This window comes from Dipteris shenzhenensis, chromosome 2, assembly GCF_047967505.1.
Source record: "Dipteris shenzhenensis isolate YYH24624 ecotype China chromosome 2, Dip_SZ_1.0, whole genome shotgun sequence".
Lineage (NCBI taxonomy): Eukaryota > Viridiplantae > Streptophyta > Polypodiopsida > Gleicheniales > Dipteridaceae > Dipteris > Dipteris shenzhenensis.
In genome coordinates, this window is record NC_141597.1 from 35,476,926 (window position 1) to 35,501,396 (window position 24,471).

At 38.6% G+C, this 24,471-nt stretch overlaps 1 protein-coding gene across 1 annotated transcript in view; it reads right to left on the bottom strand.

Annotated features, from left to right (window-relative positions):
• Window positions 1-24,471, bottom strand: part of LOC147904685 (uncharacterized) — a 58,876-nt gene that overhangs the window by 33,950 nt on the left and 455 nt on the right. The window contains exon 2 of the mRNA XM_087392062.1: window positions 24,076-24,385. Coding sequence (XP_087248188.1) covers window positions 24,076-24,385 — 310 coding nt within the window. The remainder of the gene's footprint in view (window positions 1-24,075; window positions 24,386-24,471) is intronic.

A 24,471-nucleotide genomic window follows, 5' to 3' on the forward strand; every position in this document is an offset into this window, starting at 1 on the left:
CCACTACCATTCTCCACTTGTACAAATGTTTACCCTACTATTCTAGGAGGGGTATTCTATAGTGATCATAGGAGAGTGGTGTCCGATTCCAGTCCAAATGTGAGATTGATGATCTCAATGTCATTATATAGTTGCCAGCATGAGATTGGCATCACTACCATTCCCCACTAGTGGTAGTCTAGACAAACTAAACCTATAGATTGACATTCCAGGGCCTAATAAGAGATTGACACAATTCCATATGATATCTACACACAGCGGAGACAGTGATCACTACATAGAAGAATGCACATGTGAGTTTAGGATTCTCAATGCCATTTCTTAGGGCAAGCATGAGTTTGGCATCACTGCCATTCTCCACTAGTGGTAATCTAGACAAACTAAACCTATAAATTGACATTCCACTAATTTTATTGGCTGCAGTAGGATAATGGCAAAAGTGCCAGTGCACATGTGAGTTAAGGATTCCTTGTGCATGTTTTCAGGTCATGGTATGAGATTGGCACCACTGCCATTCTCCACTGGTGGCATTCTCCATAGAGATCGACACAAATCCATATGATCTCTACACAACGGAGACAGTGATCACTACATAGAAGAATGCACATGTCAGTTTAGGCTTGTCAAAGCCATTTCTTAGGCCTAACAAGAGATTGGCACCATTGCCATTCTCCACTTGTACAAATGTTTACCTTTACTATTCTAGGAGGGGTATTCCAGTGATCATAGGAGACTGGTGTTTGATTCCATTCCACATGTGAGTTTGATGATCTCAGTGTCATTATGTAGTTGCCAGCATGAGATTGGCATCACTGCCATTCTCTGCTAGTGGTAATCTAGACAAACTAAACCTATACATTGACATTCCACTAATTTTATTGGCTACAGTAGGATAATGGCAAAAGTGCAAATGCACATGTGAGTTTAGGATTCCTTGTGCATGTTTTCAGGTCATGGTATGAGATTGGCACCACTGCCATTCTCCACTGGTGGCATTCTCCATAGAGATTGACACAATTCCATATGATCTCTATATAGCGGAGACAGTGATCACTACATAGAAGAATGCACATTTGAGTTTAGGATTTCTTGTACATGTTCTTAGGTCATGGTATGAGATTGGCACCACTGCCATTCTCCTCCACAGAGATTGACACAAATCCATATGATCTCTGCACATGTGAGTTTAGGCTTCTCAATGCCATTTCTTAGGGCCTAATAAGAGATTGGCACCACTGCCATTCTCCACTTGTACAAATGTTTACCCTACTATTCTAGGAGGGGTTCCAGTGATCATAGGAGAGTGGTGTCCTATTCCATTCCACATGTGAGTTTGATGATCTCAGAGATTGACACAATTCCATATGATCTCTACACAGCGGAGACAGTGATCACTACATAGAAGAATGCACATGTGAGTTTAGGATTCCTTGTGCATGTTTTCAGGTCATGGTATGAGATTGGCACCACTACCATTCTCCATTGGTGGCATTCTACATAGAGATTGACACAATTCCATATGATCTCTACACAGCGGAGACAGTGATCACTACATAGAAGAATGCACATGTGAGTTTAGGATTCCTTGTGCATGTTTTCAGGTCATGCTATGAGATTGGCACCACTGCCATTCTCCACTGGTGGCATTCTCCATAGAGATTGACACAATTCCATATGATCTCTACACACCGGAGATAGTGATCACTACATCGAAGAATGCACATGTGAGTTTAGGATTCCTTGTGCATGTTTTCAGGTCATGGTATGAGATTGGCACCACTGCCATTCTCCACTAGTGGCATTCTCCACAAAGATTGACACAAATCCATATGATCTCTGCACATGTGAGTTTAGGCTTCTCAATGCCATTTCTTAGGGCCTAATAAGAGATTGGCACCACTGCCATTCTCCACTTGTACAAATGTTTACCCTACTATTCTAGGAGGGGTATTCCAGTGATCGTGGGGGAGTGGTGTCCGATTCAAATCCACATGTGAGTTTGATGATCTCAGTGTCATTATGTAAGTGCCAGCATGAGTTTGGCATCACTGCCATTCTCCACTATTGGTAGTCTAGACAAACTAAACCTATAGATTGACATTCCACTAGTTTTATTGGATGCACATGTGAGTTTAGGCTTCACAGTGCAATTTTCTAGGGCCTAATAAGAGATTGGAACCATTGCCATTCTCCACTTGTACAAATGTTTACCCTAATATTCTAGGAGGGGTATTCCAAGGATCATAGGGGTATTCCACATGTGAGATTAGCACCACTGCCATTCTCCACAGAGATTGACACAATTCCATATGATCTCTACATAGCGGAGACTGTGATCACTACATGGAAGAATGCACATGTGAGTTTAGGCTTCTCAATGACATTTTCTAAGGCCTAATAAGAGATTGGCACCACTGCCATTTTGCACTTGTACAAATGTTTACCGTACTATTCTAGGAAGGGTATTCCAGTGATCATAGGAGATTGGTGTCCGATTCCATTCCACATGTGAGTTTGATGATCTCAGTGTCATTATGTGGTTGCCAACATGAGATTGGCATCACTGCCATTCTCTACTAGTGGTAATCTAGATAAACTAAACCTGTAGATTGACATTCCACTAATTTTATTGGCTGCAGTAGGATAATGGCAAAAGTTTCAATGCACATGTGAGTTTGATGATCTCAGTGTCATTATGTAGTTGCCAGCATGAGATTGGCATCACTGCCATTCTCCACTAGTGGTAGTGCCCATGCACATGTGAGTTTAGGATTCCTTGTGCATGTTTTCAGGTCATGGTATGAGATTGGCACCACTGCCATTCTCCATAGAGATTGACACAATTCCGTCAGTGGAGACGATGATCACTACATAGAAGAATGCATATGTGAGTTTAGGCTTCTCCACTAGTGGTAATCTAGACAAACTAAACCTATAGATTGACATTCCACTAATTTTATTGGCTGCACATGTGAGTTTAGGCTTCACAGTGCCATTTTCTAGGGCCTAATAAGAGATTGGCACCACTGCCATTCTCCGCTTGTACAAATTTATACCTTAATATTCTAGGAGGGGTATTCCAAGGATCATAGGAGAATGGTGCCCGATTCCAATCCACATGTGAGTTTGAGGATCTCAGTGTCATTATGTAGTTGCCTGCATGAGATTGGCATCACTTCAATTCTCCACTAATGGCAGTCTAGATAAACTAAACTCGTAGATTGACATTCCACAAATTTTATTGGCTGCAGTAGTATAATGGCAAAAGTGCCAATGCACATGTGAGTTTAGGATTCCTTGTGCCATTTTTAAGCTCTTGGTATGAGATTGGCACCACTGCCATTCTCCACTGGTGGCATTCTCCACAAATATTGACACAAATCCATTCTCCAGTGGTGCCAATCTCTTATTAGGCCCTAGAAAATGGCATTGAGAAGCATGCACATGTGAGTTTAGGCTTCTCAATGCCATTTTCTAGGGCCTAATAATAGATTGGCACCCTGCCATTCTCCACTTGTACAAATGTTTACCCTACTATTCTAGGTGGGGTATTCCAGTGATCATAGGAGAATGGTGTCCGATTCCAATCCACATGTGAGTTTGTTGATCTTAGTGTCATTATGTAGGTGCCTACATAAGATTGGCATCACTGCCATTCTCCACTAGTGGTAATCTAGACAAACTAAACCTATGGATTGACATTCCACTAATTTTATTGGCTACAGTAGGATAATGGCAAAAGTGCCAATGCACATGTGAGTTTAGGATTCCTTGTGCATGTTTTAGAGAATGGCACCACTACCATTCTCCACCGGTGGAACATAGAAGAATGGCATGTGAGTTTAGGCTTCTCAGTGCCATTTTCTAGGGCCCAATAAGAGATTGGCACCACTACCATTCTCTCTTGGTATAGTTGTTTACCCTAATGTTATAAGAGGGGTATTCCAATGATCATAGGAGAATGGTGCCAGGTTCCAATACACATGTGAGTTTGGGGATCTAAGTTCCATTATGTAGATCCCAGTGGAAATCTGCACAAACTCAACATGTAGATTGGCATTCCATTGATTTTTTTGGTAGTGTATCATTGATATTTTTTATTTTGGTACCCAATCTTACACATAAATCTTGACTAGTGTTGCAAGTCTTTCAATTTATCTCAAGGGATATTGGCACTAGTGCCACTCTCAAGGACTTCTTATGAGGTCTTGGAGAATGGCACCAGTGCCATTCTCCATTTAAAATTAGAATTTCAATCTCTAAATTTGCCATTCAATCATGAAAATCAAAATTGAGATTGAAGTTTAACTTGAAATCAAAATTTGAAAACTAGAATTTCGGATTTGAGATACAATTTCAAATAGAGTAATTTCAATTTGAAATTAAAAATATCAATATGAATTTGAATTTAAATTTAATATTAGAGAGAATGGCATAAGTGCCACTCTATATATCCAAAATTCAAAAGGGAACAATGGCGGGAAGAGCTATATTTCAAAATTTTATTTATCTTAAGGGATATTGGCACTAGTGCCACTCTCAAGGACTTCTGATGAGGTCTTGGAGAATGGAACTAGTGCCATTCTCCATTTAAAATTAGAATTTCAAGCTCTAAATTTGCCATTCAATCATGAAAATCAAAATTGAGATTGAAGTTTAACTTGAAATCAAAATTTGAAAACTATAATTTAGGTTTTGAAATACAATTTCAAAAGAGTAATTTCAATTTGAAATAAAAATTGAAATTTAAAATATCAATATTAATTTGAATTTAAATTTAATATTGGAGAGAATGGCATAAGTGCCACTCTATATATCCAAAATTCAAAAGGGAACAATGGCGGGAAGAGCTATATTTCAAATTTTGAATTATTTAGTAGTTTCAAACTATCACTTTTAACTTTCAAATTACATTTATGACAAATCAAGACCTTTTCTCTCATTTCAATTGATGCCTTTCCCTCATTCACTTTCTATTCACTCCAACTCAGACTCGTTGTCGACTACGAATGAAGTGCCGCAGTGAGGGAAGGCAACCAGAATATCCAATCTTGCAAGAATGAGGCGACTACGAACGAAGCACCAACCACTCCCTAAGTCTCTGCTCAACAAACTCTGTGAGAGCCTTGAGGAAAAGCTATGCATGAGGAGTTTGTGAGGAAAAGCTACGCTTGAGGAATCTACGTGCATGAGGAGATCCACAGCATGGCATACGAGGCGATCAACATAGGGCAATGAGCGAAATGAAAGAGAAGGTACTAGGGTTTTTCAATTTTTTACCTTCATTAGTTTAACCTTTTGCATTTCTTTAAAAAACAAATTTAACAAGTTTAATATATTTAACCTATCCTACCTATGCACTTTTTTTTAATGTAACCTATTAAAATCACTGTCATTAAACTAGGATCTAAGAATCCTCCCTACACCCTTCTCAAGGGATATTAAAATTGGCTTATGATCAGAGAACAAGAGGGACGTTAAAGTAGTGGTGTCAGCCAAATTCCTTCTAGAGAACTAAGCTCTATCCAACTGAGCTTTTTTGTGGAAATGGCCTATCTGAATTTTGTCTAGGTGAAGACGTGTCCTCTTAGGTATCAATCAAGACATCTTGATCCTTGAGGCTATTCAAGTGGTGAACTCACTCCGCCTTATGACATTACCTATTGTGTTCCATCTATCCCTTCTGCCTTCGACCATATTAAAATCTCCCGAAAGAATAGTATTGTCTCAAGAAGAATCTTACCGCTGTTAGTCGGAAAAGAAATCGAGACCAGAGGCTAGAGGCTAAGCATGGCGACGCTCGAGGGCCATAGAGAAAAGGAGATCGTAAGGGCGAACCATTGTCATAGGAGGGGAAAAGGAATTAGAAGTGGAGGGAAGGAAGAGGGAGACTATGACACAAGGGGAAAAGGAGAGGGGGAAGAGAAGCATGTACATGATAGGAGGAGGAATGTAGAGATAGGGACATCAAGGGAAGAGAACCATACTTTATTTGAAAGAAGGGATGAGAGGGAAATATCAAAATACTAGCTAGGTGGCTTTACAAGAATGAGTGTGTCTCATCAAGGAATAGCCCCCTCCTTTTATAGCCAAAAGAGGGGGTCTCTCCCCATTAATGTATCCTCCCACATGCATGGTGTGTGTGGAAAAGTCTCCCATGTGGGCTAGGCAGTTACGCACTCTCAATTGTGTGCGACAACCCTTTGCCTCAATTTTCCACATAAATCAAGCCCCATATCTCAAGTCTATGATACTCCCTTGGTCTCTTTCCAATTTTATAATATGTTCAAACCTCTAGGAGGACAAATGGAGGGTTGGCACAAGGAATCGCTGGAACAAGTATTGGGCAGAGAATAGGTTGGATCCACAGGTATGGGAGTGTATTGATGTAATTGTCTGGTCATGGACATCAAAATCCATAAATAGACCCAAGAAGATCAAGATTTCCCAGGGCGTATGTATCAAAGCACTAGAGAGCTTGCTTGGTATCAAAGCATAGAAAATGGTGTCGATTTTCTCCCTCTTAATCTCCCAAACTTCCATTGTAAGGTGTGTTCTCATGTGATGTTTCTCAATTGTTGTTATCTTGTCAATGGGTATTTGCATATTATTAATAGGACAATTTTCAGAAGTTGACCTTCACCAACAACTACTTTGTTTCTAGTGGAACTCACTATGCATGGTGTTTGTTAACACCACCAACTGGTGTTTATTAACACCTCAAGTAAAATATACATGTTGTCCCTAGATGGTGTTTATTAACACCACCAAATACATGATTTTCAAACTCTGCCACAAATGCTTTGTTTCGGTTTTTATACGCAATGAACTGTTTCACAACCAATGAAGTTTTTCATAATCATTGGAATTCCAAATATTAGCTTATTCAATATTGGTAAAATTCCCACAATCAATGGAAATTTTCCCAAATTTAATGAAGCCTTTCCCAATTTTAATGAAATCTACCCAATTTCCAAATTCCCAAAATGCAACTTTTGTCCCACTTTATCTAATACTGTGTTTCAATGAATGCCTTCTTCCTCTTTGTTTAAAAATAGTTGCAGATTGTTTGGAAATCTACCTGCTTAGGTAAAATATTTGGAATCTTTAGAAGATTCCCCTAAGTTCCAACAATACACACTTTGTTGAATGAAATTTGGAAAATGATTTACGCATAAGTAAAGAATTTTCTAAAATAAACAAAAAACCCAAGGTCTTTGAATTGCAAAGACATTTCAATACTCTAAAAAATGACATAATTTTATGAACACAATATCTTCAACATAAACACGAAAGCTAAATATTAAGGTTAATCTTCTCTTCTTGAAAGTGAAGATGAGTTGAAGGTGTTAGACATTAGCTTGAACCTTGTGCTCGATGTCTAACATTGAGCTCAAGGTTCAAAGCTCATATTTTTCCCTTGCATATTTTAAAATTTTAAAAGAAATCCATGCATATTATATCTAGACCTTGTCCCCCCATACCTTGGATTTTGGACGAGGGTAGTAACATACTACATATTGAGTTGGCGCCCCAGGTCTTGAACCTTGAGCTCAAGGTTAGACATTGAGTTGATGGTTCAAGTTGATGTCTAACAACCCCCTTGAGCATTGGATTTAATTTCCAACATTGTGTTCAAGTCTCATTTGGATACTTGGTCTTGTTGTTGAAAATTTCTTGAAAACATGTATACTTTTCTTGCATCCCAATCTTGTTCTTAAAATTCTTTTGAAGACCAAGTGACCTTCAAGTTGTTCTTGGCATGAGGAAATTTTTAAAAACACTTAACTTATTCTTGAAAAGTTTTCAAAGACCTTGCTCTTGGTGTGAACAATCAAGTTATGTTCTACTATTACCATTAGCTAGGTGAAATGGTTGTTGTAGAGACTCCTATGTCTAGGGACAAGGATGATAAGGATGATGATGTGTTCTATAGAACTTATGAAAAGTTAGAGTTATCCATTAAAAGCCAATTCTAATAGCTAAAGGAGAGAGTAGTTTGAATACGAACATGCTAAAGTAACAAGTGGTAAATTTGGGAATGGATCAATAATGGTATAGAAGTTTAAAGGAGCTTTGAATAGATAGAGCATGTTCACATCAGAGTTGCAATCCCAGTTCGAGTCCGAGTCGATAACTCAAGAAATGAGGAGGCGATTACCAATGTAATGAAGTTGGGCATGTATAAAGATATTGTCCAAGGTTAAATAATCATAGTTGTGTTATAGTGGTAGTTTGTAATGCATCTCATAGCTATAACCATGTTGCCACAAGTTTTCCAACACTATGTTGCCTGAAATGAGTCGACTAGTTTAGAGCCATCGTGAATATAATAATTAGCCATCACAACTGCTTGCTCCTATCTATAGTAGAAATTTAAAGAAACCCAACTACCTCACAATTGCCAAATAGTCCAAAGGCCTGCTGCACTCCTACAAGATAGCTTATATTTACTACTATAGTTAATTATCAATGGAGTCATGACTACCTTTCTCCTATCTATAAACACATGGAAGATATGATATGCTAATAGATTTCATGTCGTTGTGTGTGACTTTAACTCTGTATCAAAACTTCATTGCCATTTTGGAGAAACCTCTCATGGATTGACTAAAAGCAACATCTTCAAGTCTCCAATGAATTATATCATCCTATGAGGCTATTTTAATATACTTGAAGGAGGAGCTCCTACTTGGACTATGCAGTTATTGAACAACGGATAATGGCACCCATCCATTTGAGAAGCTACTTTGACACAATATGGAATAAAGAAGGTCCTTTTGGATTACCACTTACTTATTTCGGCCCATTTGATACTTTGGAGATGATAATATTTACAAAGGGATCATCTTTACTTGAAACTTTTGGGTAAACTAATCCTTCAACTCAATGCAATACATCGAGTTGAAGGATAATTTTACTCGAAAGTTTCTAGTAAAAGTTTATTCACACCAAGAATAAGGTTTTGAAAAGTTCAACCATCATGAAAGCACGGGGTTGAGACTTCGACTCCATGCAACACACCAAGTTGAAGCTTCAATGTCATGCCTTCATGATGGGATTGAACTATTACAAACCTTGTTCTCGATGTAAATAAACTTTATTTTTCAACTAAGTGGAGATGAAGCTCAACCTCATGCTTTGATGATGGCTATGGACCTTGATTCCCATCTCCATCGACTTCTCTTCATCTTCTTCATGGCCTTATCCTTGCCTTCTACCTGTCCTTCTCCCATGTGATGCAATCACTAGGCACGTAGGGTCCATGCACTCTTCCATGAAAGCATGGGGTTGAGACTTCAACTCGATTCAGCACATCAAATTGAAGGTTCAACGTCGTGCCTTCATGATGGGATTGAACTATTATAGACATTGTTCTCTATGTGAATAAAACTTTATTTGAAACTTTTGAGTAAACTCATTAGTCAACTAAGTGTCCATGGAGATGAAGTCTCAACCTCGTCTCAACCTTGTGCTTTGATGATGGTTATGTACCTTGCTTCCCATCTCCATGGGCTTTTCTTCATCTTCTTCATGGCTTTCTGAGTTTTTGTTGCCTTCTACATGGCCTTCTCCCACGAGATGCAATCGCTAGGCACAGAGGGTCCGTGCACTCTTCCAAAATACTACTTTTAAAAATTATACTCTTTACATTTAATAACTTTGAGGATTGCACATCACTTCATTAAATAGGGATGGAACCTATTCCAATTTCATAGCCTTGTTGTTGAACATCCTATTGATGTCCATGACTGGAAGTGAAAAATCCTGTTGCTCCATTGCTTCAATGGACCTTATTTTCTCTCCTCGTCAAGAAGGATGATATGACTCCCTTGAGCAAAGGATTGGGAACATTCTTCTAGGCTAAGACTTTAATGTAGAAATATAGTTTGACCAAAAGTTTAAGAAGCACTGCAATAGTGTCATTGTCCTCAATTTATGACTTCCTTGAGCATAGGACTGGGAACATTCTTCTAGACTAAGACTTTAATGTAGAATATAGTTTGACCACAAATTTAAGAAGCACTGCAATAGTGTCATTCTCCTCAATTTTATCTTTGCTAATGCTAATTGGGAGATAAAACCCTTCATGTGAGAAATAGATAAACCAAGGTCTCCTTGAGCAAACCAAAAAAAACTCATATTTCAATGCAATTTTTGAGTTTTTAACTTTCACCCCTTACAATTTCTCAATTTGGTTCCAATTGTGCTCTTTCATTGAGAGACAATCAACACGATGGACAAGCATTTATTGAGATGAAACATAATGATGGGTTGAGGTCATTCATCATTCTCAACTTCATCTAGCTTTGCCAAGTTGGGTGTCTTATTCCCATTCACGTATAGCCATAATCCCTTTAACATGAAGAGATACTTCACTTGAGTTTTCCATGCATGAAACCAATCACTATTGAAATTCTCAATGGTAGATATCTCCTTGGCCAATGCATCCCAAGATATGCAATACATAGTCTCAAGAAAGTAACAACTTGACTATGGGTAGCAAAAGAAAAAAAGGACTTTCTACCTCTTCGAGGTCTCATGTGATTGAGCTAATGTACTACATAGCAACTCATGACTCGTACTTGTCAAAGACTTTTAAGGGATAGAATATGATGGAAAATAGTGTGTACAAGTCCAAGTTCAAAAGAAAATAGAGGAGGGAATTTGAAAAATATAGCAAACTGTTGGGCAATGATACTAATAGTAGAAACATGCTAAATAAACACTCCTATGAGCTTCCTTAAGGTAGGTGATGAGAGAAGAGCTGCCCACATCCACAAGAACATTGCAAGAAGTTGTTCACCATGCTCCCTACATGAGAGAGAAATTATTTTAAGGCTTCATTGTTGGTAATGTATTGGTCTTCTACAAGCTATGCTATAGTCACTTCCTAGCAACCAATCATGGGAAAAACAATTGCTCCCTTCAATGCTAAGGATGCCACCCATACAGTGGTGGATATGTAGCTCTAGCCAATAAAGAATGAAAGCCTCAATCCTCTCAATGAGAGCCTTTGGAAGCAATTAACAAAGTACTAAAAATTTTGGACATTTTTTCTTCTTTCAGAATTTTTCCCCAACATGGTCACCTTACTCCATGTTCACCTAGTTTATGCCAAAATGGGGTGAATTTGAGATACTACCTCGATACTGCATAGGCTACTCCACACTACTATGCATAGGAAGACACAAGGCACATTGTGCAACGTATGAAAGGAGCATTGCAATTGGCTAATTATAACCGTGAGATATAGTACATGATGGAAATTTTCTAGAAAAGGTGGTGTATATATACACATTTTTAGTATTGAAATATGGCAATTAAGTTTGGAGGAGAAGGTTTGCCTATGGGTGGGGTCACGATGTGGGGCACACCACATCTTGGCAAGGGGAGGAATTGAGAAGGAGGCATGGGAGGCAAGAGGCTGGGGAGGTGCGCAAGCTATGGCACATGCCACATCTTTGGGGTAGAAGGATGGGACGTTATAGTGGAGATGTGTGGGGTCCCATACATCCCCAATATAAAGTCTCCACCCTATCCTCATTCTCTATTTCCCTCCTATCATCCTATTCCCCAAGATGTGGCATGTGCCACATCTTACCCCCCCTGCCAACCCCAACATGTGGAATGTGACACATTTTCTTCCCCCTAAGATGTTGCATGTACCACATCTTTCCCACCTCCCTAAAGATGTGGCATGATCCACATCTCACCCCCTTCCCACCTCGCTAAAGATGTGGCATGAGCCACATCTCGCCCCCTTCCCCCAAGAACCCCTACATCTGTCCCCCCAAACCCACAAGCAAAACCCCTCCTCATGCCTCCCATATAAGATGTCGTGTGTGCCACATCTCACCCCCACCCTTGTGCCCCCTCCCACTTCCAACATGTGACGTGTGCCATATCTTTCTCCTACCTCAAACTCCATTTCTTACCAAGTCAAATAGCTCTCCTAGTGGATGTCGACCATAGCCTCACCGTCCCTATATCTCAATCAGTAAGTGTTGTTCCTTCATATCTTGGTTCTTTCTCCATAATTCACATTGATCTGAGGTGCTGCGGTCCAACATGCCTCATATTGAGCTCTATTTTTCTCCTTCTTGGCTTGCTTGTTTATTCATAATTCACATTCAAACTTCCAGTGTCAAAGACTCAGAGTGCATGGTAGTAATAACAAATGATTTGCACTAGCAGTACATTGGATATGTCAACAGGTCACTACTTAGGTCACAAAGGTCAGCATGCCTTATCAAACTGAGTTGCTAGAGACAATGGTGGTGCAATTGCTATGGTGGCAGCCATGGCCCCACCCAATAGATTGTTGTGGCACATGTCTTTAAGACATACTAGTGCTGATAATGTGCCATTATTAGCCCTGCAGTTGGTGTAAGGTCGATTTGCAATTGAAATATGTGATGTCAAAGAGTGTCTGGGTTGATGAAGACATGTATTTTGGATTTTGGAATGTTTATAGAGTTTTTAAATTGACCCAAGACCAATTTACAATGGACATGCTTACATTGCATGGAAATGTGTTTGAGCCATGATGATGATGATCATGTGTTTTTTGAGATTTGAAATCAGCCTAAGGTTCAGCCTAAGGTTGGATTGCAATTAAAGGATCTGATATCTAGGAGTATCTATGAACAATAGGTATTGAAAACATCTATTTTGGGTTTTGAAATTGAGCTTGGGTCGATTTCAACTTCAAATATGTAGTAAGATATGACATGGGAGAGTAAGCAAAGCTACTAATGATGTAAATGTGTTTTGAGTTTTGAAATCAACCGAACGTCGATTTATAATAGACATGCTTGTACTGTATGGATGTGTTTTAGCCATAATGGTGACTATAATATATATTTCAAGTTTTAAAATAGACCTAAAGTCGATTTACAATTGAAAGACTTGATGTCTAAGAGTCTATTCAAATTTGACATAAGGTCGATTAGCATTTAAAAGATGTGATGTTTAGGAGTGTCTAACATACATTTTAAGTTTTTTACTCGGACTTGGGTCTATTTAAGTTTTTAAATCAAACTTCGGTCTATTTAAAGTGTCAACATGTAGTTAGATATAATGTGGGAGCCAATCATTTGTGTTTTCAAGATCTTGCAAATCATTGGCGGTTTCTTTCAATTACATTACAAAATCTTTATTGGCAGTGTGTAAAGGAGGTGCTTATGGTGGACACTCAATGTTTTAAAACCCATGATGGACACTTGTTGTGTTATGGAGTACACCCATTCGAGATTGAGCAATTGGTATTGAAAACATCTATTTTGGGTTTTGAAATGACCTTGTGTCGATTTCAACTTCGAATACATAATAAGATATGATGTGGGAGAGTAAGTGAAGCTACTAGTGATGTGAATTTGTTTAGAGTTTTGAAATTGACCCAAGCTCGATTTTCAATGGACATGCTTGTATTGTATGGGATGTGGTTGAGACATAATGGTGATGATAATATGTTTTTCAAAATTTAAAATTGACCTAGGGTCGATTTAAAACTAAAAGACTTGATGTCTAAGCATCTATATGAAGAAATGGTGTTAATGAAAACATCTATTTTGGTGTTTGAAAATGAACTTGGGTCGATTTAAACTTCAAATATGTAATAGGATATGTGGGAGAGTAAGTGAAGCCAATGGGAGAAGGAATTGTTAGAGTCTTAAACTTGACCCAAGGTTAATTTGCAATGGACATGGTTGTGCTGTAATAGTGATAATAACATGTTCTTAGAGATTTGCAATCTACCTAGGGTAAATTTGGATTTAAAAGATGCGATGTCTAGGAGTTTCTAACATACATTTTAAGTTTTGAAATCAAATCTGGGTCGGTTTAAACTTTAGACATGTAGTTAGAATCTATAATGTGGGAGCCAACCACGTGTGTTTTCAAGATCTAGCAAATCATTGGTGATTTCTTTCAATTACAAAATCCTTATTGGCTGTGTTTAAAGAAGGTGCCTATGGTAGATGCTCAATTTTTTAAAACCCATGATGGACACTTGTTGTGTAATAGAGTATGCCCATTCCAGGTTGCCCAAGACTCTTTTTGAACACCCACACTTTGGACTCTTCTTGGAACCTTTTCACATAATATAACCATAAATCAACTAAGGTTGATTTACAATGGAAGATGTTCATTATGAAAACATGTTTTCTTAATTCATCTAGTTTATTTGAAGTTCAATTAATATGGATTATTCTTTCAAATTTCAAATAAAAATGAGATAAGAAAATGCACAAGGAATGTTAGACCCTGGGGTGTATATGGTTCCACAATTATAATCCAACCGTGACGAGAGAAGATTGGTATCCGATGCACTTGCTGGGCTATCTTGTGTGAAGTTAGCAATGACTCCACAATCATACGTGACTCTCTGTGAATCGATGCGTTCCACACGAAAGTGTCATCCATATGACCATAATGCACTGTACTTTTTATACTGCAAAAGAGCATCATTAAAACAATGAAGATACATCTATTTTATAGCGTATATTGCCACAAATAATCACTTAATTACATCAAGAGGTAAGAAACTTACATGCATCATACATCCAGATGATAACTCTCACTCGCGCTCGTTTATTGTCTCTCCATTGCATTCGGCTTTACGTAGAGCCAGCTGTAGCCAATCAAGTGACATGTGTGGGGAGAAGGGCGAGATCCTATGGATATGGTTGCGATTGCCTGTACATTACTCTGAATCTCGTCCTTGCATTTATTCTTTCTACTTTGGCTGCTTCATATCTCTCAATCCACTTCTGCATCTCCTTGCTATTGAGGATACAAAACTTATTGAATTTCTCCATTTGCTCTTCGCTCATTATTCTTTCAATCCCTTTTTCTTGGGGAACCTCACCAACAATGCGATCATCATCCTTGTAGCATATTGGGATCCGTGGATGCAAGAAACTCCTATACTAATGACTCTTGCACAAGCCATCCCTCTGCCATGCTTGCTTCTGGTCTTGCTCTTTGTCTTACAAATCCCTTCAAAGTTTTCATAAATCGTTCGAGAAAAAACATCCACCGACTATGAACGGTACCTGCAATGGCACCTCATCAACTATGTGCACAAGGAAGTGCACTTGAGTCGTCATAATGCTCGAGGAAAAGTGCTTCTCAAGCAAGCATACAGCTTTGATGGATTTCACCCTAGCCTTCTCGATGCTCGATATGGAGATCTCTTTTTGAGATATCCGCCTATTTCACATGCCCATGTATGATATATTCATAATCAATCTACACATTATTTAGATTAAATTGAAGAAAATGCAATCAATGCGATTTGATAGTAAGCATACCTCACAATACCATTGATCTTGAATATAGCATTTCTAACATCTTCTTGTAAGCACCCTTTTATTATAATTGGGAGGATGAACTATAAAAGCAACAAAGAAGTCATGTCAATAATATAACATAGTCATAATTACACTAACGCATCACGATTATCAGTACACTAATCCTACAGCTTAGAATACTTGTAAGACCTTGTGCCAATCATGGGACTTGAGCCCACTAAGCTAATTGTCCTTTGACAATGCTCCTTTCAAGAAATGCATGTGCCCTGTGGGTGTTTGAAAAGAGGCAATGTTTGCCTTGACCCTGCTACCTCCTCACTCGTGGAGAGGATCCATGTTGCTTTTAGGAGGATAAATTTTCTCGAAGCACGCACTTGGGGCCACAAACGAGACATCTTATTTATAGCATGCAAGTCTTCTCGCACTCCTCTCAAGTCTTTGGAACCAACCAAGTGTGCCCAAATAGTAGCTCCCACATTCTTAATCATATGCATGGGATCCAAGAGATGATTGATTCGTAACTGATCCCAATAAGGAAGCTCGTGAAAGATCGATAGCCTCTTCATACCATGAGGAGGGTCATCTCCATTTGTGTTCCAAGGCTGAATCCAATCACTTGCCTTTAAATATGGTGGTGGTGGATCAAGTTGACCTCCACATGCGAGATGTTCAGTGGAAGGTATCGACGAGCATGACCTTCATAAACATTTTTCCTCATATGTTTGGAGTATCATGCAAGCGATTTCAAAACTACTCCACAAATAGGACAAGCATGGTATCCACTTGTAACAAGTCTTGCACGTGTGCATGTATGTGTTAGTATAAGATGCATGTGAAGGAGAATCATAAAAGAATAATCCTATATTATACATGTAAAGACACAACCACGTACCTACGCACTCTCCATATCTTGGGTAGTCATGCATGGTCCACATCAAGATACCCCTGACCAAAATATCATTGGTATGTCTAGGGGCTCTGGAAATATCAAAGACCCGCACTCCTCTCCATAAGATCTGTAACTCCTCTATCAAAGGTGCCATGTACACGTCCATATTTTTAGCCTTGTACTTCCTTGGCATATTAAGTAGTGCAAGCATGAGGTGTCCCTTGTTTATTGTTAGCCATGGTGGGATATTGTAACTCACCAAGACTATGGGCCATGTCGACCAAGATGTTGAGCGTAACCCGAAAGGATTCATGCCATCCATGGCAAGCCCAAGATGTAAGTTGTGTGGCTCCCTCATCACAAAGTTCGGCCATTGATTGTCTATGTGCTTCCAAGCTACACAATCTGTGGGAATCCTCAATGTGTCATCAGTGGACCGATGAGATGCATGCCAAGTCATCAACTCCGCTATGGATTTGCATCGAAACATGTGATGTATTCTTGCAATGATGGGAAAGTGTCTCAAGACCTTTACCGATATCTGCTCGCCCTGCAAGTCATCTCTGCAAGTCATCTCTATATCGTTGTTCCCCAAGTCATCAACTTCGCTATGGATTTGCATCGAAACATGTGATGTATTCTTGCAATGATGGAAAAGTGTCTCAAGACCTTTACTGGTATCTGCTCACCCTGCAAGTCATCTCTATATCGTTGTTCCCCACACTTTGGACAACTAGCCAAATCTCCATGCTCATGCGATGAAAGAGAATACAGTCATTACAGCAAGCATGGATGGTATCATAATTCATACCCACTATTGTTAGCATCTTCTTCGCTTCATCTCTTGATGCAGGCATGGTATTTAGTGCAGGAAACATCTTTTGGAGCAACCTATCACAATTCAAACATACATAGGCTTTGAATAATGATGATTCTCAAACATACATGATGATTCTCACCTCTCTTTTCCCCTCTTTCAAAGCAACAAAGAAGTCATATCACTAATCCTATAGCTTAGAATACCTGTAAGACATTGAGCAAGCTTAGAATCCTACAGCCTGACATTGAGCAAACATTTAGAGACTCCTGCATTCTTTGAATTAGAGTGACAGAAGTTTGTATCTGTTTGCTCAATGGTAGGCTATTGAAGCTTCACGTGGAGAAAAAGAGAGAAGGAAAGAGAGAAGAAAAGAGAGGAAAAGAGAGGAGAAAAAAGAGAGAAAAAGAGAGAAGAAAAAGGAGAAAAGAGAGGAGAAAAAAGACAGAAAAAAAGAGGAGATAAGAGAGAAAAAGAGAGAAAGTGAAAAGAGAAAAAGTGGGGATAAAAGAGAAAAAAAGAGAAGGAAAGAGAGGAGAAAAGAGAGGAAAATAGAGGAAAAGAGAGGAGAAAAAAGAGAGAAATAGAGAGGAGATAAGAGAGAAAAAGAGAGGAGAAAAGAGACAAAAAGAGAGGATAAAAGAGAGAATGATAAAAGAGAGTCACAATTCAAATATACATAGGCTTCGAATAATGATGATTCTCAAACATACATGATGATTCTCAAAACAAGCAATATCCAAATAATGAGTCAAATTAATGCAGGGGCTAACCTCATTAAGGCCGAGACACTTGTATCCAACCACCCATACTTTTCTTGTAGATTTAAGATTGAGAGACAAGCTTGTAGTTTAGACATCCTCACACCCTCGTACAACTGTGTTGATTGCAACTCTCGCATATTGACCTTAGACTCTGACATTGTGTGTGCATGTGATGTAGTGCCCCTGAAAATAGAATCCATCATGTCCACCATACCCTCGTCATCATCTAGCACATCCGGGAGACTATAGTCTTACTCAAAGTGTGAAGGTATATGCGCACCCTCCACCCTCCTCATCCTGTCTCAAGATTTTGTGTAAATATAAGACCTTGTCTCAAGGTTTCATGTCATAATGGTATCCCAATATTAATCACAAACTCAAATAGCATCGACTTACCGATGATCCATCACCACGTGCAACACCAATGCTGGGTATTGGTTTGGGCTCCTCCCCATACATCTGCAAGTGGCACATGACAATATGACGTTGATGTCGTACTTCTCGCTTGCAATGAGTACAATGACAATACAACCTCTCCATAAGCCACTCTGCACTCCCGGGTGTTGGCGCATCATCTAACGAGCTTCCACTCATTCCTTCCATCTGCACACTTCCAAAATCACAACATGAGCTGCAAGGAAATCTATTAAGATCCAAAAAATAGCCACCCATGAGCTCCTTTTCTCTCTTCCAACAATAAGTGCCCTTAACCGTCGCTATATAGCGATGCTTTGCCCTGAACCGTCACTATATAGCGATGCTTTTTGGATATAAAGGTTGCTATATAGTGACTGACCAACTGTGTCGTTATATAGCGACGCTGGGGGCTTAAACCCTAAACCTCGCATGATGCTGTCTTTCACATCTCTTGCAGGAAAACCAAAAATCTCTCCTCCCACCTTATATTCCATGACCTCGCTTTCCTCCTCTCTATTCCCCACTCCTCACCCCCCCTACCTAGTCCCTCTTCCAACACTTGTGCTCCCTCTCCACCCTTCTCCCTGTCTGCTTGTGTGAAAGTCTTTAAGCAATGTAAGTGTTGGGATATCTCAAGGTGTATGCCTCAGGCACACCTTGGTTTCTATGTGTGAGTGCTAGAGGCACAGTTAGGTGCCCACAAGCATAGTTAGGTGGTGGAAAGCCACATAGGATGATTGAGAGAATCTAGGAGCAGATTGAGGAGATGATTGTGGAGCTCTGAGGTCATCAGTGATGTCAGTGAGCATGTATGAGGTGCCTACTTAAGGACCTCACTCTTCTTCATTCTACAAGCAAGTAAAGCAAGTATTATGAGTTTGTGTCCACTCTACTCTTTCCTTTCAGCTCTCCAACATGGTATCAGAGCCATTTGATCCCCCTTGAGCCCATTTCTGCCACATCATCATCTTCTTCTTCATCTTCTTCTTCTCCATTTTCCTCTTTCTTCCCAAAATCTTTGAGAGCTTGGTTCTCCACCTACAAACGACCATTGCCCAAACCCTCTGAGCTGGAAACTCCTCTAGACTTATGGGCGAACTTCCACCTGCAAGCAATTGAAGAAAAAACATCTGTGGTGGCTGCTCGGGGGGTCCACCTTACATAAGCCAGCTATAGAACGTGCGTTCGAAAGGTATTTAAAAAACCCCTCTGTAACCACATTTTATCTATTTATATACCCCTACTATGAATTTTTGGATCAATAATTATATCCCTTCAATAAATTCAAAATTTAAGAAGCCTATATTTTTTGCCCTCCTTTTGTACATTTCAGTGTAAGTTGAAACAAATGCTACTTCTTAGAAATTGTATTGTATAATTGAATAAAACCATTTAAATTGTATGTCGCTGAGATGCATGCTTTACATCCATACTAGTACCTAATAGAACGTATTTTCAACTTTTGATCTTTTCAATTCTCAAATTCTCATGTATTTACTTGACCTTATCCAATTTTGTTTCCCTTACATGCTCCCAAACTGTCACCACCTACTAGAGATTTGCATGAAGTAACTTGAATTGAACAATTAATAAAATGGCACAAACTTATAAGAAGATGGCTTAAACTTTAACCTTGTGTTAATCTATTGTATAATTGAATAAAACCATTTTAATTGTATGTCGCCTAGATGCATGCTTTACATCCATACTAGTACCTAATAGAACGTATTTTCAACTTTTGATCTTTTCAATTCTCAAATTCTCATGTATTTACTCCACCTTATCCAATTTTGTTTCTCTTGCATGCTCCGAAATTGTCACTACCTACTAGAGATTTGCATGAAGTTACTTGAATTGAACTATGAATAAAATGGCACAAACTTATAAGAAGATGGCTTAAACTTTAACCTTGTGTTAATCTAATGGGAGTTTTGCATGTAGTAGCATTTTGTTGATGTAGTGCAAGCTATAGCTAAATTTCATCAAAAGTACCAAATGAAAAGGTAGAGTTGAATCCAAAGTACAAGCATATTGATATCTAAAAATAGATACAAGTTACAACCAAGACTTGTCATCAAGAGTTTAATCAAAACCTTAGACTTAGACGTGGCAAAAAATCAGCTAGAGATAGCTAGACTAAAGGTTGTTACACAGACTTCTCCTCCTCATTGATGGATCCTTGAATGACCTCAGCTGGATAACACGGAGGATGTGGAATTGTCTTGTTTATAGTGTAAAGATTATAGCCAAGGGAGGGCCCTAAAACAGGCCACTTGGCTTCCAAATTCGACCCTCCATCTAGTATTGCCCTGTTTATTCACCAATAAGAATCAAGAATTTTGCATGATTAATGTTAGATATAGCTAGAAAACGTTTGCACTCAAGTTTATCTAAATTACTTGACTTACAAAAAATATAGAATTATATCTGAAGAAAAGTTTGTATTCAAGTTTATCTTAAGGTATTTGACTTACAAAAAAATGTAGAATTTTGCCTCAAGAACTAGCCCAACTCCTTATGCGATACATGTGACATATCATTATCTGAAACCAAAATTAGCCAAGGATGATCCTTAGATGATGTAGCTCATTATAAAACATTATGGAAAGTTTTACCTTGCATGAAAAATGCAAAGTAAACTTACCTAGCACTTTTCAAAAAGTCATTAAAAACTTTGTAGTCATTCTCATCTAGCTGGTACTTGTCTGTTCTTACAATATATGTCAAATTTGCTAATGCAATAATTGTTTCAATGTCCACCATGTTTAAGTCTGTCAAATCATAAGTAAACATTTGTGCTCCTTTTGCCCTTTGATACCATCCAAGCTGAACTTCCAAACCTTGGGGCCTATCTGCTAAAGCAAAGCCATGCTTATAATCCACGTACCTCCCTCCGACTTTCTTCCTCATCTTTTGAACTCTTCCTAAGTACCATGTACCATGAGTTGCATCCATCTTCCTCGTGTTTGTAGCTTTGCCATTTCTTTTCATGTGTTGATTTCCTTGTCCTTTTGTGTCATCATGAAAGTATACAGCACAGTCACAACCTATGCCAAATAAATTTCCATTTGATGATTGTGCTTTTGCTTCATGGTTGAAGTAAACACCTTGCTTTACCCTTGTGAGTCTACCTTTTGACAAGGTTGGACATCCATTGAGTTGGCTCACCAATGTTGACTTGAAAATAAACTTTCCGTCCACCTCTACAATGGGGCTAATGTTTTTCTTAGGGGGCATGTTTCTTGTTTCCTTCAAAATGTCATCAATTTCATGTCTAATCTCACTAAGTGCAATAACCTCTTCACTTTCATTGCTATTCTCGTCCATAGATTCTTCTTCACCACATGGCTCCACAAAGTCATCATTCTCATCAGCTTCTCCCATTTCAGCATCTAGCTTACACCATGTAGACCCTGCATCCAGCCAAGGTTGAAACCACCATTTCAAGTCTTCAGCCTTGCTAGGTTTCAAATCCAAAGACTCGCATAGTATGTGAGCTTGTTGTAAGCCCTCCTTCAATGCATCAATCATCTTTTCATCAGAAGAAACACTCTCATAGTCACCTAGATTTTCTTCAATCATCCCTTCTTGTTTATTCAAATGTTTCCATATATGCTCTTGCTTTTTATGAGCCCTAGAGAAAGTAAGACCAGTTTGAGCACACTCATGCATGGCAATTTTATTCAAGCTACCAATGCTATGTAGAAGATCTCCAAGATCAAATGCTCTTTCTTGCCCAATCATGCCTCCAACTTTACTAAAATAGATTTCAGCAGCATCAGAACCGGTAAGATGTAGTGGACACTTCAGATTAGGATAAAAATCTCGAAACATCTTTATGAGCAATACAACAAAATGACAAGAAAGTATGCATTCCGTATAAGCCTCCTTACTGATGAAATTTTTCTTCAAGGTGTAGGTTGGATGGTGATGAATCCATAGTCGCCAAATTTTGAAAAAGAAGACTACCTTGGCTGCAAGCACCACACGCTCCTTCAAGATCAAATATGGTGACAAGAAAATATCAATATAATTAGCAACAATCATCAAATAGGCCTCAGTCCCCTTCATACTTCTTTCTTTTTTTTGAAGTTTTCTCAAACATTTCTGTACGTGTCTACTTGCAATCCTTTGAGTTGCTCCCCAATTTTGTCGATCATTCCTTTGAATATCTCCATCTCGTAGCTTGTGCTCCTCAATTGAAAAAGAATTGTAAACAATAGATACATGATTTAGTGTGATCCAAACACATCCAATTGCTAGTTGTCGAGTAGGACTATCAAGTGGGCTTGTAAGTTTCTTTCCATAGTGTACAAAGTCTTGATCATGAAGGCCATACACATTTCCTCCTACAATTTTTGCTCTCATATTCCATTCACACCAATTGATAGCAAAAGGTTGTTTGCTTTTCTCCAAATAGTCTTCAAGCATCAACTTTCGTCTTCTACTATCTCCATCTGAAGCATGTCCAATTATGGGTCCAACTTTATCTTTCAGGTTTGCATTCCACATGGTCTCCAAAAGATTCCATTGGTTCCTTACAAAATCACTATCAAAACGATTGCATGTGCAATGCACAATCAAAGCCAAACGTGGAAGAAGATCATGAAGAGGATTAACAATCAAAAGTCTAGCATAATGACCTATGATATGATTTTGAAAAGCATCTATAATATTCGAGTATCCTTGTGAGCCTTCACCAACAACAATGGAGTCATTTGATGAGCATTGATGATATTCTCCTTTCTTTCCACAAAACCCAATAAGACTGTCATCTTTTGCATTCCATCTACACAACACGATTATAGAGTTTAATAACTTCCTCATCTTTTTGAGAGATTTCCAAACATAGCAATTATAAATATCTTGATGATATAGATAAAAGTAGAATGCATAGAGAGCCAAAATTACCTTATTCGACGCTTAATGGTTGTCTCATCTTCCACTATGATAACTGGAACTATAGAAATGACTCCATATCTTTTTTTTGCATCCATATAGATCTTCCCAACAGCATCGAATATGTATTCGTGCTCACCACAAATAAATTCAATTTCTTCTCTTCCTTGCCTTCTGGTGCTAGACAAAGATGGACCTCCAAGGTTTATACTCAAGAACTCATGTAGTCTTGGACCTCCCCATAGCTTAATAACTTCATATCTGATTTTTGTAGAATCACTAAACCTGTGTCCTTGCTTAACATGTTCTGTGCCACTTCTTGAAAAAACTCCTACAAGGCTGATTTTCCACCAAACTTTCCTTGTCTATGAGCTTCAATTATGTTGTTACAAAAGCGTCGAACATCTTTCCTATTTATACATTCAAAACTTGATTCTTTCAAAGTTTTGACTCTGACTGACAGCATTACAATTTTTGATGTTGCCCACCACAGCCTTCTTTTTTCTTCATTCAAACTTTTCCTACACTCAAAAGTGGCATTTTTTAGCTCTTCAATTGTCAGGTAGTCTACCCGCCTTCCTTTGCCTCTTTTCCTGGTTCCTCTCTTCTGAACGGCAAGATTCTCCCTATATAATCTCATACGAAAATCAGAACAACCTGAAATTTTCTTACAGTGTTCACATGAGAAACCTTGAAATGGAACTCCAATGATTGATATACGAAGACAATTTATGTGCCTAAAGCATCCATCTATCTTGTATTCCATATTCCCATCATGTAAAGTGGCCTTTGTATATGGTTCACAAAACCATTCATGCCCCATCTTTTGATCCATCAAAAATGACTTAATATTAATTTCACAACCATTGACATGAACATTAGCTTGCCATAATCCCCAACATAACAAATTTATATTTGATGATGAAGATAAGAATGACTCAGTCAAGGAATCAGAAAGAGATTCTGTCTCACCACATTTTGGTTGCAACACTTTAAACTCCTTTGTTTGTACAAGGAACCTTCCCAACGATGTTTGTCGTGGATCTTTGTCAAAATGCTTCCTAGGTCGCCCAACAACCCTTGATAATACTGGACATGGCTCCATTGATTTCTTGCTGGAAGAAGTGATGTGAGCTTTTCCTTTGATATGTTCTGATAAAATTGTTTGTAGATCTGAACCTCGAGGGCACAAAAACAACCATTTTCCATCATATCCACATGCCACTCTTACAGCATTTTTATCCTTGTAGTCATTCAAAGTTGCTTCAACTATCTCAAACTTTGCTCCTGCAACATACTCGATAATGAAAAATTTCATAAGAATATTTTTTTGACCCTATTTATGAAAATTTTAACAGAAGAAAGATT